The sequence below is a fragment of the Cupressus sempervirens genome, chromosome 7 (genome assembly GCF_028749045.1).
Source record: "Cupressus sempervirens isolate cs-2001-9-10 chromosome 7, ASM2874904v1, whole genome shotgun sequence".
Classification (NCBI taxonomy): Eukaryota; Viridiplantae; Streptophyta; class Pinopsida; order Cupressales; family Cupressaceae; genus Cupressus; species Cupressus sempervirens.
In genome coordinates, this window is record NC_143124.1 from 300,906,386 (window position 1) to 300,921,316 (window position 14,931).

General features: G+C 36.0%; 3 protein-coding genes and 1 long non-coding RNA gene across 5 annotated transcripts in view; 3 read left to right on the top strand and 1 right to left on the bottom strand.

Annotated features, from left to right (window-relative positions):
• LOC149546609 (uncharacterized) overlaps positions 1-5,612 on the top strand; it is a 38,694-nt gene extending 33,082 nt beyond the window's left edge. Inside the window, exon 3 of the mRNA XM_089791298.1 lies at positions 3,175-5,612. Within this exon, the coding sequence (XP_089647424.1) occupies positions 3,300-5,372 (2,073 nt within the window). The 5' untranslated portion in view covers positions 3,175-3,299 and the 3' untranslated portion in view covers positions 5,373-5,612. The remainder of the gene's footprint in view (positions 1-3,174) is intronic.
• On the top strand, positions 5,379-7,273 carry LOC149546610 (uncharacterized). Its single transcript, XM_089791299.1, has 7 exons — positions 5,379-5,646; positions 5,735-5,800; positions 5,907-6,025; positions 6,123-6,362; positions 6,458-6,561; positions 6,672-6,749; positions 6,819-7,273. The coding sequence occupies exons 1-5, from the start codon at positions 5,544-5,546 to the stop codon at positions 6,494-6,496; spliced, it is 567 nt and encodes a 188-aa protein (XP_089647425.1). The 5' UTR covers positions 5,379-5,543; the 3' UTR covers positions 6,497-6,561; positions 6,672-6,749; positions 6,819-7,273.
• A 626-nt stretch (positions 7,274-7,899) lies between these two features.
• LOC149546611 (uncharacterized) lies at positions 7,900-9,995 on the top strand. 2 transcript variants are annotated; one of them, XM_089791301.1, is made up of 4 exons: positions 7,900-8,328; positions 8,627-8,742; positions 8,854-9,131; positions 9,234-9,995. In XM_089791301.1, the coding sequence occupies exons 3-4, from the start codon at positions 8,886-8,888 to the stop codon at positions 9,357-9,359; spliced, it is 372 nt and encodes a 123-aa protein (XP_089647427.1). In that variant the 5' UTR covers positions 7,900-8,328; positions 8,627-8,742; positions 8,854-8,885; the 3' UTR covers positions 9,360-9,995. The 2 variants fall into 2 exon arrangements, with proteins under 2 accessions (XP_089647427.1, XP_089647428.1); XM_089791302.1 differs by lacking the exons at positions 7,900-8,328; positions 8,627-8,742 and having other exon boundaries at positions 8,884-9,065.
• Positions 9,996-11,994: 1,999 nt separating this feature from the next.
• Positions 11,995-14,642, bottom strand: LOC149546612 (uncharacterized). The gene is made up of 4 exons (XR_016353755.1): positions 14,100-14,642; positions 13,217-13,274; positions 12,486-12,677; positions 11,995-12,353 (listed from the first exon to the last, which is right to left on the bottom strand). It is a non-coding gene; the product is annotated as an uncharacterized LOC149546612 (long non-coding RNA).
• Between the last annotated feature and the right edge of the window lie 289 nt (positions 14,643-14,931).

Genomic DNA, 14,931 nt, shown 5'->3' on the forward strand with positions numbered 1-14,931 from the left:
CTCTCTCTCTCTCTCTCTCTCTCTCTCTCTCTCTCCACTTCTCCCTCCTCCTCTCCCTACTCCATCCTCTCTCTCTCTCTCTCCCTCTCTCCCTCTCCCTCTCCCCCCCTCTCTCCCTACGCCATCTTCTCTCTCTTTCTTTGCATCTTATCTTGTACTCTTTCCCTCACCCCCCCCCCCCCACTCTCTCTCTCTCTCTCACCTCCTAATTTGTGTCCCTTTCTCTCTTTCTATGAATCCTATCCCATGCACTCTTTGAACCCCATTCTCTACTCCCTATCAATCTCTCTCTCTCACTCTCTCCCTCCCCCCCCCTCTCTCTCTCTATATATATATAAAATTCCATGTACACTTTGAACCATCATCTCTCTCTCTCTCTCTCTCTCTCTCTCTCTCTCTCTCTCTCTATATATATATATATATATATATATATATATATATATATATATATCCCAATCCCACCCTCTCACATCTCCTATTATGTGTCCCTCCCTCTCTTTCTATGCATCATATCCCATGTACCCTTTGATCCCCCATCCTCTAGTCTCTCTCTCTCTCTGTCTCTCCCTCCCTATCCTTATCCCATTCTCATCCCCTACTTCGTGTCCCTCTCTCTCTTTCTATGCATCTTATTCCATGTACTCTTTAAACCCCCATCCTCTACTCCCTATCAATCTCACCCTCTCTCTTTCTCTTTCTTATCCACTACTCTCTCTCTCTCTATGTATCCTATCTCACATACATTTTGAACTCCCATGCCCTACTCTCTCTCTCTCTCTCTCTCTCTCTCTCTCTCTCTCTCCATTTCTCCCTCCCTCTCTCCCTATCCCATCCTCTCTCTCTCTCTCTCTCTCTCTCTCACACACACACACACACACACACACACACACACACTCTCACCTCTATCTCTCTATCCCATGTACCGTTTGATCCTCCATCCTTTACTCCCTCTCTCTCTCTCTCTCTCTCTCTCTCTCTCTCTCTCTCTCTCTCTCTCTACTCTGTGTCCCTCTCTCTTTCTATGCATCCTATTCCATGTACTCTTTGAACCCCCATCCTCTACTCCCTATCAATCTCACCCCCTCTCTTTCCTATCCTATCCATTACCCAAAAATGGTGTTAGGTAACTTTTGACCAGAGCGATTAAAGAATTTCAAAATAAAAGTAAAAATTTTTGGGGGTGCACACTTTGCACTATGTTATGTTTTGTTTTCTGAAAAAACAATACCTCTTTCTGTGGCCTCCTTTTTTGAGGGCCTAAAACTAAACCATTTTTTTACAAAAATTAATAGTTTAGAAACTAGATTCAAAGGACTACCACTTTTGTTTTTGCCATATCTTAAAATTTTGAGCATAACTATCTTCAAACTCTTGTTGAAGTTCAAAAATCACTGATTTCAGGAAAAAAAAATTGTCCACTTATATCCCACTTTTGGCACCACAACTTGTTGCACTTACCCCTTTGTGAATGATAATGTTTTAGGCATCCAATCTCTAATTTAAAAAACCTCACAAAGAGATATCTAGGAAATGAGCCAAACAAATCCACTTGGAGAGTACCAAAGTTTGTTGTCTAACACTGCACCTTTCTCACAATTTAATATCCCTCTAACTAAACTAAAACAAGTGGACTAAAGGGGACTAAACAACTAAAGGAAATAATTGCTGAACTTCGGTAAAATGAATCAAGGTGAACCTACAAAACTAGCTAGACATGAGTGACTGAGCCACTCAAACAAGTCTCAAGTCAATGAATCAAGAAAAAATAAATTTCTTGGCTCCCAAGACAACTAAACCGACCCAAAAAGAGGAAACCTACTCTAACCCCCTTTAACCAAGTGGCTCATGACAAACCTACCCTAACTATGTAGAAGAATTCTCAACGGGGTGGCACAAACTAGACTAATAAATACATTTGATCTAACATAATTTCTCAAAAATTTCAAGAGAAGCAAGGCTTGGGTAATGATTCTCGATTTTGCAAATTCATTTATGTACTCCAAAATAAATTTTACCACCTCACATTCAAATTCATTAAACATTTGGGGCAATTCATTTGGTCCATGGCCAATCCAAATGCAAGTTTTATTTCCCAAACCACCGTAATCAAAATAAGAATTGTTAAGATTTTCAGTATTAGAAGTGAGGAAAGAGACAACCTAGCATAATTCAAATTGAAAGTCATTTTCGTAGTCTTGTTGGCCATATACAATTTCAGGAGGTTGCAATTTATGGTGGATTCTCCCTCTAGCATCGACATTGAACTCATGGGGAGCAGGATCAATTGTAAAGTCAAGCCTATGAAATATTTTTTTAGGTGTCATGTCCTTGCATACAATTAACCATTAATCCTTTTGAACATCAATAAATGCATCCTCCAAAATAAAGGATTCCTTGATAATCTTTCCTTCAAATATCTCTCCAAGTTGACCAAATGCAATATCCAATTCTGAAATCATCCCAAGTTGTTCTTTATCATCTTTTCCCATGGTGTTGCATGTATAATTTTCTTTAATAAATTCTTGCAATTCTTCATGTGGAATCTCATCAAACTTGGAGTCCTTGAGATTGGAAGGAGAACCATCACCAAACATCATTACGAGTTCAACAAAATTGATCCTAACTATTAAAGCTTCTTGAGATTAAAGCTAATTGTGAACCATGTCACTTGTAGTAACATTATTATCTCAAAATACCTTTGGAAATTAATCAACCTTCTTAAGGACATGATGGGCAAGTAGAATCTGAATGTGAAAGGCTATCTACACTACACCAAGTATTTCCTATATATTCAATCTTTAGTTTCTTAATGATATCCTCTTTGAACTCAAGAAACTTCACTTCTAAGTCGATTAATACCACAAGCTCATATACTTGTAAAAAGGAAGTTCTCCCTTGCAATGTCTTGTCCACCCTCAAGATAAATATCAAACAATGCATCTCCTCATTTTCAATGGTGTCATGTATTCTACACTTCCCTATTGTTGCAAGTTGAATCAAATCACATGAATGAAATCTCTTATTCAAATCAAACCAAATTACGAGAACATCAACCGGCCTATCCATTGAGAGAACATAAATTAGCACTCTAATTTATATCACTAATATATTACTATCTCCGTAACATTGCATCTTTCAAGTGCTAGTAATATTTACAATGAAAAGTACTTACAGGCTATGCATACGCCAATGTTGAAATAAGCTAGACGAAGAAGGAAGTGGCATTATTACTGTGCGGTGATGATTGGAATTATGAAGTTGTTTACTGGTTGTTTAATTCCTGGGCAAAAACAGATGGTATGGACCTGCAAGATGTGATTGATGGGGCAATCCCATTCAGTTATCCCGTCAAATTCAAAAAGCTGAACAGCAAGGTTTGTTCTCTAGCCAGGAAGCTCGGAAATAAGGGACCCGTCAGTGTAAAAGCCAACAAAACCCAATATTTGGATAGTGATTCAGCAATAGACATGCTATCCGACGTGATCGAAATTGTTAAAAAGGAGCACCTAGAGCAATACTCTTTGGCTGGTTATTTTGACCTAGATGACATCGTCGACAATGTCCTGTCTTTGTTTCCAGAGTCATTGGAGCCTCAATGGCTTGAAGATCTCGCTCATGAGGGAGGCATAGACTGGAATATCATCGCGGATGCGATCTGGAACTTTTTGTCTGAAAGTTTTGTAGAGGTTATGGTACAATTGTTTTCAACTGTCATTCTTGGACATATATGTAAGCAAAATGATGAGGATGATGTGAAGACAGTAACCTCAAAAAAAAAGAATTTCATGTTTGCCTCTTCCATTCTCTTAAACCTCTGCAGTTATCGACAAGACATAATACACTCGCCCCTCGCACACGTTTGCGAGGACTTTTGCATTGCAAAGATAATGGAGCACGTAGCGTCAACCTGTAGTAGAGATAATCTTCAACGTATAAGTCAGACACTGCAAAACAACGCCATGTGGAGATGCAACAACCAGAATGGAAATTACGATCTTCTAAACAAGCTCGTAATCGCCATAGCCGGCGGACATGCTTCTTTTCGGCTGGAAAGAAAGGCAGATACTGTTTTCTTGGTCGTAAATCGTTTAGTAGATTGTGGAGCTCAGATTGGATCAACTTATTTACTTAAACACGCATTAACATCACTAGAGCATGCTATAAGGTGTATTCGAGATGATGATATTGTAAATGAGGTTGCAAAATTTTTGCTCAACAAGTGTGATGAAGAAGAACAAGAACAGTTGGTAAATACTCCAAACAAATATGAATCTGGGGCGACTCCTCTTCATACTGCTTCTGAGAATGGTTACGCGAACACTTGCCATTTGCTTTTACAGTACGGGGCTCAGCTAAATGTTCAAGACGCTAATGGCCGGACACCTCTTCACATTGCAGAAGATGCAGTTGTAAATGTATTTATAGAAAATCAACAAATTATTGATGTAGTTGATTTAAAAGACAAAGGGGGAGAGAGCCCTTTAGATAGAGCTGTTAGAAAGAATGATATGAAGCTACTGGCAAAGCTTGTAACAAAGTCGGCACACCCTGAAGCTTATTATAATCAAGTGGATCTCAAACAGCTTCTACGTTACTCTTTGTTAGAAGGGTGTGACCATATTGTTGAAGTTTTGTTCAAGAAGGGAATAAAACTGTCAGCTGATGACTGTGATGAGGAAGGAAAAACAACTTTGCATTTGGCTGCTATGTGTAAAAATGACGGGAAAGCAATGAAAATGGTCGATTTGGTATTTGAAAATTCTGAAGGAGAGGAGAACTTGGTAATTAAGTGCGATAGAAGAGGGAGAACAGCTCTCCAGGAGGCCGCTTTGAATGGAAATAAAATTCTCTGTGAATATCTTCTGATGATAAATCCAAGAATAATAGATTTGAAAGACAAGGACGGCCGAAACCCGATATATGATGCAGCTGAATCGAAAGAGAATACGGTAGATGTTATACAGATGTTAGTTGAGGTATATTCCAAAAAGGACATTTTTCTGAATGCTTTGATAGACCGAAACGGCTTGACACCTTTACATGTTGCTGCTTCAGTCGGCCAAAAAGACGTGGTCAAATTTCTGCTTGCCACTACAAAAAGTCGTCGGACATATTCCAATAGAAGAGATCTTGCAAAGGAAAGCATAGAATATGTGAGAAAAAGTGATTTCCTTGGTCAAACAGCTCTTCATAAGGCTGCCAAACATGGAGACTATGGTACAGTGGAAATTCTGTTGAATGAAGGTGCCCATCCGCTTGAAGAGCGTGATTGTGATGGTCGGACTGCACTTCATTACGCAGTGAAAGCCAAAACTGAAGGAGATAAAAAACAATTGGTTGATTTGCTATTACAAAAATGCAAAACTTATTAAGAGAAATGGCTCTTGTTATGGGCATCTGCAGCAGGATTAGGCGCAGCTGACAAGATTCTTAGTAACGATGACCCACTTCATAGATTTCTTGTAGAAAAAAGAAAAGAAATTAGAAAAGAATTATCGACTGGGAATTTGTTGAAAATAGCTACTTCTGTGGGAAATACTGAAATGACCAAAGAACTGATTGCCAGAGGTTATCAAATAGAGGATATACGCGACCAAGAATGGAGAAGAAAATTAGGATCAGAAAGCAAAGCAAATGTGAAGAAAGGTATCTGTAAAATCCATCCGAAACTGCATTGTTTAGAATTTACATGTCAGGTGCCTTCGGATTTAGGATCTGGAAGTTTTGTTTGCAGTTTCAAAGCAACTTGAGCGGATAGCTGAACAAGTGAACGACCAACCAACTGTTTTGGACAATCTCGGTAAATAAAAATCAACTCTTCATTCAATCTGAGATATGTTGGTCATAAAATTTTATTCTATTTTAGGTTTTTTCATTTTTAATGTTCAATTTAATCAATTGATCAGGCAGAATCGACTATGCGAAAGGGCTTGCAGCATTTCTTCTGAATCCTTATATAAAACCTCCAATTGTTGTTGGAATTTCTGGAAGTTGGGGAACGGGTAAATCCAGCTTAATGGTACAGGTATCACGTAATTCAATTTTTCACATATTGCAAAGAATAATAATCATGGTAAATTACTTGATCTAACCTCGTCCTAGTGGGATTTTAAATAATTCAGACAGAAAGCATTCTGCTTAAAACAGCAGCTCAAATGGCATTATTACCATACTCAAAATTATCAAGTTCGACTTCAGAATTGCCTGAGATCACAAGCTCGGAATTATCCAAATTAGGTAAAAGGAAATATGGAGAAATCAAAAGATATGTGGACTTTGAACAAAGACCTTTGTTTTCAACCATAATGGATAAATTTGAGAGCTGGGTGAAGAAAAACAACATAAAAAGGTCTCGAGTAGAGGTAAATTCTTCAACGTCCAACATAATTTTTATTGCTCCTTCACAATGAATAAAAATAAAATTGAACAATGTCTTTATGACAAGTTTGTTTGCTAGGATGGATATATTGAGCAAGATTCTCTCGTGGAATCTTAAATAATTATGAATCTAAATATCGTGAGATATTTAAATCACTTGCCGCAATGGACAACAACAACATGGTAAGAGTGCTAGATAACCGTATAAGTGTTTTACTGATATTTAGCATTCTAATGAATTCTCTAGTGTTGAAACTAAGTTCTTAATCGCAAATATTAATTCCTCTTTTCAGTTCACAACAAAAACTGGAGAAGATCAAGAATCTCAAAATACACATTCAAAATCCATGTGGAAAATGGTAATGGACATGGTAAAGATCTTAACCTAAATTACAAGTATTTGATGAAGCAGTTATATTAAGAATTCACTTCCACTGCAGTTTAAAACGAATCATCAACGATCAAAGTCGAATCCCCAACAATCAAGAGCAGATTCTCAGCTAGAGGAAAGTGTCCCAGCGCTTTTGACTGTTCAGTATAATGCATGGAAATATATGAATGAAACAGAAGCATTGGCAGGTTTGGCCGTTGAAATCACCAGAGAATTGGAGGGAATTATGACTGAAGCTCAGTGGCTAAGTACGTGTTCGAGAAACACGTGGAAGAAGAAAAAATATAATATATGGATTGAAATCATTTATCCATGTCTTCTTGCAGTGGTTTTGGCAAGTACAATTACTTGGATTCTGTGGGTGATTCTAGATAGATCATAAAAGTTCAAGAATTGGACTATTCCAAAATATGCATGTTTACCAACCGGTATAGTCTGTATAGGATGGATTGTCACAAAGTCAATACTGGGCATTTTAAAACCCGTTAGTACTCAATTAATGAGTTATATATCATTTCCAGATCATACAGATAAATTGGGATATCAAGAAAGGGTGATATCAGATATCACTTTTCTGAAAGATGAAATTGGCAAAAAGCCTTGCATGGTTTTTAAAGCCTATTCTTGGGCATTTACTATGATTTCTACATTGTGGCTCCTACTGTTTGAGTGGTGGATCACACCGTTACTTTTCCATCATAGAATCTTTGGAAAGAACATGTCCCTTCCAAATATAACTGCTGCATCTGGGAAAAACCTACGGATAATTGTTTTTATTGATGATCTTGATCGTTGTCATGAATCTGTGATTTTGCAGGTATCTCCAGAATGATTAATTTTTTAAAATTTCTAGTAAGCTTTTTCTCTCTAAGCTATAGACTAGCTAAAACAATATTGTCTCAGTCAAAGTTTCTTATATGTCCATATATTTTGTGCAGGTTTTATCAGCCATCAATCTTGTATTAGCAGTGTGTGAAATAAATGTGGTACTAGGAATTGACAAAGAACTAATAGAAAGGGTTATAATTAGAAAATATGGGGATATGGAAACTGAGGGGTCATTCAAGGATAACCAGGAACTAGTAGAAAAGTATTTACAAAAAATAATACAACTTCCACTTGATCTCCCCGATCCTAGCGAGGAGCAATCTAGGATGTTTTTGGAAGGACAGCTGGGCGTTTTCCAAGAACAGAGTGAGGATATAGATTCAACATCAAAGATGGACATAACCATGGCAAAAATGTCTAGACAGAAAACACTTGCACCAGGTTAGATTGCACTATTTATATAAATTTTGAGAAGAAGACGAAGAAATGTAATCTTTTAGCATCTTATTATATTGTATAAGATGTCAATCATTCGTTAATCACAGAGGCTACAAGTTCCAGATCAACATTATGGGATGAGCTTGAAAATGAAACTAGTTCAGAAATCAATTCAGATGCACAGGTTGGGGAGACACATGTTGAGATAGATAAGCAACATGCAGACACAACTAGGAGAGACAATTGTACATGGTTCCAATTTTTTAAACGACAATTTCAAAATGTATTTTGTGGTGAGTCTTCGAATAATATTATCAAGTACCTGTATTTCATACAATTTTTTATTTGGAAAAATTTAAAACTCATGGTAGTAATAATCAAGAATACTATGCATGAAGAAGAAGGTATAATTAAGATTGCAGATTGATTTTCATTTGGGGAATTTAAGTAATGTAAAAAATTATATTTAAAATAAATAATATTAACAACTTAAATATAAAAATATAGATTATTCAATATTATAGAAAAAAATTGATAATAAATCTTTTATTTCAATTATCTTGATGTCAATTTGACTATATATTCAAACAGGAAAGAAAGATACGAGAGAGAAAATTGCAAGTGATGGAGCATCAGTCTATTTGTTGAGAAAGAAAGAGAAGCTCAAAAAGGAGTACCTATTTCCAAGAACACTACAAATAAAACTAGTGATTGACTAATCATCTTACCTTTAATTTCAAGTTCTACATTATTTATAATATTTATTTCCAATAATAAAGGCTCTAATACATTTTAACATTTGACACATGTTTATGTAGGTAACAAAAATTACTTGTCTTGGATTCCTATAATGGAAATGCTCTTTGTTAGGTATAGCAAAGGAGAACAAGATGCATTTTGTTACTTTCAAAAGTTGGCAACAGGGAGTAGAAAACTTCCTCGAGAGTGGAAGCGCCATCTCACTTACCATAGTCTAGTGTGGTATATATTTTATCTAACAAGAGAGGCAAAGGACCTGACTGGCTGGCAGGTACAATTGATCACATGGATATTTATTTGTTGGGAGTGGCGAGAAAATATGAACTTTATTGTCCAGGTATTTAGGGGTCAAAAATTAAGTTTCTCCTTTTCTCAATTTCAACCTAATATATGAAAAGGATTTGACTATGTAGATATTAAACTTTCCTTTCTTTTGCAGAATTGGAACCAAATTGGGAACCTTAAAAGCTCATCGGCTAATGGACCTTCATTGCAAATGATTGTAGACCATTTTATGGAATTTGACAGTAAGGAGAACTTGAAGATTATTGGGACTAGCCCTTAAGAAGAAGAAACAAAAGAGACCACAGTTAAAGATAATGCTGATACAGATAAAAATATTGAAACAGAAAGCAGTGTGCGGGAACAAAAGAAACCAGAAGAGATTGATAAAGACCATATGTTGAGGGAAGATAGAACAGAAACAAGCATTGGAGGAAATGTTGATGATCGGGAAAGCAAAAAGGTTGATCTAGAAAAATTAGACACTAGTGTGGATAAACATCTTAATACATCAGAGAGAAGATTAAGAACTGAATTATATGAATTGAGGAAAGAAATGGCTCTAAAATTGGATGAATTGAAGAAGGAAATTAAAGAGTTGAAAGATGAGAGCATGAAGCAACAGAGGCAGAGAGATAAAAGGAGCGAGAAGGAAAAGAGAACAAGGCTAAAGCACTGGGGCAAATTAAAGTTAGCATTGCAAAAATATGACGTCTCAATGGACGCCATCTTGTCTTTTCAAAGATTTAGATTTTACTGCATAGCTGGACATCTCTCGTTGCCCGCAAAGTGATTGTAATTTAGTACTTTAATGGTATGTAATTGGAAGACAGACAAATCAATGTATTGTGTTAGATTGAAAACTATTTTTGTAGTTCACTGCAATATTTCCTGGGTTAATATATAAGATTGTTTGATTGATTCTTGTTTAGAAAAATAGAAGGAAAAAAGAATAAAGAAAAAGATTGTTTGTATTATAACAAAACAAAAATAAATATTACAGAAAAATAGAAGGAAAAATAAAGAAAGAAAAAGATTGCTTGTATTATAACAAAACAAAAATAAATATTGCATATATTTCAAGTTGGAGCTTTAGCTCTTTCTATTAGGGACACAATTAGAGTTATTTTTCCTTTTCTGGCAAACTGTTAACAATTTTAGGAAAACAATGTATAGTCTATAAATATCTACTGTGACTAGACAGAAAGAGATATTGTTCGTGCAAATGTGCTCTTGTGACCATCCCAACTTGGAAACTTAACATTCTACTAAAATCATTCCTGCAGAATATTATCTTGTACTGTAGAGAGTTAACTTAGGCCTATCTTTACGTATCTGAATACTTATCCATTACTTGATATTTTGATGATTCGCCGTGCATTTTCTTTACAGATATTGGTGGTTCTAAGGCTGGGGTCACATGGACACCTGCATCCTTTAAAATAGAGTGGGTGTTGTTGAGATTTTTTAGGGATATTTAAAAAGGGAAGCGGTCCTGTGAATTTATAGGATTTAAGGAAGCTTTTGTCTCATAAATTTTTGAAAAAATTAAATTAAATTTATTTATAAATTTGTTTGGTGGGAAAATGAAGTGTAGATTGTTGACAAATGGCATAATTCCTCCCTAAGCTGGTGAGGCTAAATTCAGCCCCACCCCTTTTTCGCCCGCTAACATTGAGAGGGCTAAAAGTTCGGAGCTCCTATTTTGTAGGAAAAGATTCCAATTAACCCTTTAGCTCCATCATGGAGCCACCTACTCCACAAAAATAGAGCCCAAGCCCCTCCCATAGGACCCTGCCTAAATGGTGGTAGCTAATTTCAAGGCACTAGTTCAGCGGAAACTAATTTAATTCACTTTAGCTAAAAAATGTGAAACTAAGACAAGTTAACAGGGAAAACTTTGGTTTGTTAAAGAGATCATTTTTTAAGAGTATTTGGTAGTTTTCCATTTTAAATTGAGAGTAGAATTTTGAAGTGTGTAGTGGTTAAGGCATGTAAAGGAATGTTAAAAATGAATTTTGTTGGATAGATTGTGCAGAAATATTAAGGTAAGTACAGAAAACAGCCAGCATAATCGTTGCTAAATTCATGAATCCAGTAACCTCATTGAATAATGGAAGGAAAGAGTGTTTCTAGAAAAACCTAGCAGAAAACAGTAGTTACATAAAATGGTCTTTAATCAGGAAAAGAAATTGGAGAAGAACTTTAACCTACAGGTTTATCTATCTTTCGAAGTTTATAAAATAAAATCTCCGAATATATATAGCTACAGAGCTGAACCTGTGCAAGCACAGAAGCCAACAGATTAGATTTGTAAAATGTTCTATATGATATTGGATTGGTAGTGTGGGACACACAAAATTGGTAGTTAATCATAATAGTGATGGCGCACAAATGAATGGTAGTTCGAGAACTCAAATCTATAAGTGTGTATAAGTTTCAGATGACCTGCATCAGACTTGGAAGTGTGACCTAAAAAAATTGCCTGGAATGTCAAACAGGGCTCGGAAGGGTCTCATTATTTTTATCAATTTAAAACTTACAAGGGTCTCATATTTTTATCAATTTAAAGCGAACACTTGCACCTTCGAGGGGTGCAATGGTCACACCGATGGTAAAATAATAAATAATAAATATGTATAAAATGATGAACTTGTGTTGGTTTTGGATCTGAAGTAGTTGACAGAACTGTGCATGTGTTATACAAAGGAAAGAAAATTACATAAAATATCTTTAATCATTTAAAAAAAAACCTCATTAACAATCAAGAATAAACCACATAAGCCGCATAAATCATTTAGGAGTGTTCTATCCAACTAGATTCACCACGATAGTGATTCTAATCTAAATGATACACTAAAATATAAAAACATTCGCAACTGATTCTGAAAACAATCTCATGAATTGTGAAAAGCAAATACCAACAAGTTTTCAGATGTCATATTTAGATCTTGACATTTCATTGTTTAGGTTTCCTTCTCCGATGATTTCCAACGCCTCATCTGAGCATTGAAATTTCCTGTTTATTAAAAATGCGCTTAATGCATACAGACATCTAATGCAGTTGAATATTAGGCCAATTTTCTATAAATTATTGAAATTAACATAACGAAATTGGCAGTGAATTATAAAATTTAAGTGTGCTCTTCATTGCACCTACTTTTGCTCTTCCTAAGGCCATGGTTAGGACGCTATAGAAGACATGTAAAATTGCCAAAATAAAGATGAAGATGTCAAGTTAGTGCGTGCCACTCTCGGAGACAAGAGGATACATGTCCTGCACAAAGAAAGAAATAACCAATTAAAAAAAGCTTTACGAAGATATGAATTTGATAATTGTGTCTGAGCTAAACTCAAAATGGCTTTAATAGTGTCAAAACTCAAACGTTCTGCAAAAGCATCATATAACCTGAGCCAGAAGGCAATAAGAATTGAGATTTCATGTGTATCTTTTTTGTACGGTGATCCAAACCACCACTAACTGAAGCCAAAACACGCCTTCATGGGACCTCCTGATCAGAAGACATGGATGTCCATAGAAGTTTCCGGCTGTTTTCAACTTTTCATCACCTGTATCATATTTCGTCTCTGAGATTTTCTCCTGGTAACAGAAAAACATAGAGTAAGCTATATATTTTTTGATATACAAATCTTGGAAATAGGCTACCGTCAAATTGCCAATAGAAGGGAGACGAACCCCAGAACCATCAATTCTGCTGCCTCTGCAACTAAAAAAGGGCTATTTTCAAATCCATCCTTTTCAACGGCATTTATTATTAATGGGAAGTTCTATTGAAAATTTCTATATAGGAATTGTCTTAAAAACTAAAAAACAGTCTTCTGATATTTGCTCAAGAGCGTCTCTATATGAATATCTTGACACTTTATCAAGCGTCGGCAAAATAAACACCAGCACAATCACCATCAAAACCCAAGCAGTGTCAATATATATCATCATAAATCAATCATGTATAAGGATGAACGTCTTCGTAGGATATCACCCCTTTCGTACTAAAATTTCTTGTTTTGAGAAAACATAAAACCCCAAATTAACAATCCAAAACCAAACAAAACATAACGAATTAATTGTATAAGATTTCTGCATCAAATCCAAAGGCAAAGTGCCAATAAAATGCTTGCCTGGTTTCATCTCATTAGGTGCGGCATACAAGGGCTTCTCATTTCCCGCCAAAAGAAACTGTAAATACACGGCAACAAAAGGAGGTTGTGTTAGTAATAGGTATAGAATAGACATTGAATTCAAACATAACATTCATAAAAATAGAAGAACAATCTCAATTTACTAAGTTTCTCACATTGGAATGTTCTGTGATAGAATCCAAATTTTATTAGAGAACACACAGTTAACTTTTTCCAACATGTGTCAAGAATAAAACATCCAAAATAGTATGCCTGGGTTCAGAATCCCCTGTTCTGCAGAGTAGGAAACAAAGCCTCGCTTTCCTAGCATAATGAATGAATTATTCATGTATTATGGAAATGACAATGAATACTAGACAAACTACTTCTACTGCACATCTTGGAGTTTCCTCTAAAGACAATTCGCCTGCAGATGGACTCATTTTTGGCTTCTTTTCCTGTGGTATGTCAGGTGTTGAGGATTATGTTCAGTTCAGGATGGTTCACTTACAGGGCGACCAATAACCCATTGATTTCCACAACAGTTAAGACAGACAACCATAACGTTAACTATAATAAAAGTTATATAGTAGCATTTGCAGCCACTTTCTTACTATTACGCCATTACCATTCATCTGACTACCATCCCACCGCAATGGAACTACATAAAACACAAACGGCCAAAACTAAGCATTTCTTTTACCGAAACAAAACTGGAAAACCATCAAATTATCAAATATCTGGATAATAAGACCCATGGTATTTTACAAGAAAAACCCCATAATAACATCGAGACTCCACCGAAAAACCGCTCATAAAATTAGGCGATAATTACAGTGTTTTCGTAACAAAGATGCCCAGAACGTTGGCGAAAGATACATACAAAGATGGTGAAGAAAAACATCACAGCAATGAACAGAGCTTTTTATATCTTTCTGTTGAGGGTTTCCTTGTAACGCATGAGCGACTCATGGCGCTGCAACTTGAACTGCTGCTAATTAGGTCAGTGGCCTTAGCATCCACTCCCTTGGCATAACTCCTGTCGGCGCCTTATTCTTCATGGGAATGCCCAGAAAGAGGAGAAATCGTTGGTTCCTCTGCCACCACATCACTTCCATGGATATGGCTGAGTTCAAATGTCTCAGATTTCTTAGAGGACGAGGAGGGTGCGAATCGAACAGCGGGGCTGCATCAAACTTACTCCCTGCGAGTTCATCATGCAAATTACATGTTCTCTGCGACAACCTCGAAAGAAGCTCCACCTCCTCGACCTTTTCTTCTCCTGAATCATTCTTACCTCTTCCTTTTCCACTCCTCTCACCACCACATTGTCCCGCGGCTCAATCCAGAGAGGCCCTCCTGAGACCATTGGGGTTTTCATTGTTACCCCAATTTTCTACGAGGCAACCTGGTTAAATTCTTCGGATGCAAATATTTAATTAAATAAATAAATAATTACAATATTTCCTTATTTTAATTTAGTGTAGGAAAAATAAGGTCGGAGTCTCATGGAGGGGCTTGAGACTTGGGAACTTTAAACATAAGAGGTCCCATTTATATGTTTTAGTTTAAAAAGTTTACCTCCAAAATTTAAGAACTTAAGTTTCTAAACTTATGTTAATATTAATATCATTTTATTATAATTATTTTAAAAAAACACAATTTACTGTTGTGATTAATTATTACTATTAAGTATTAATCTTGAGTAGATTCAA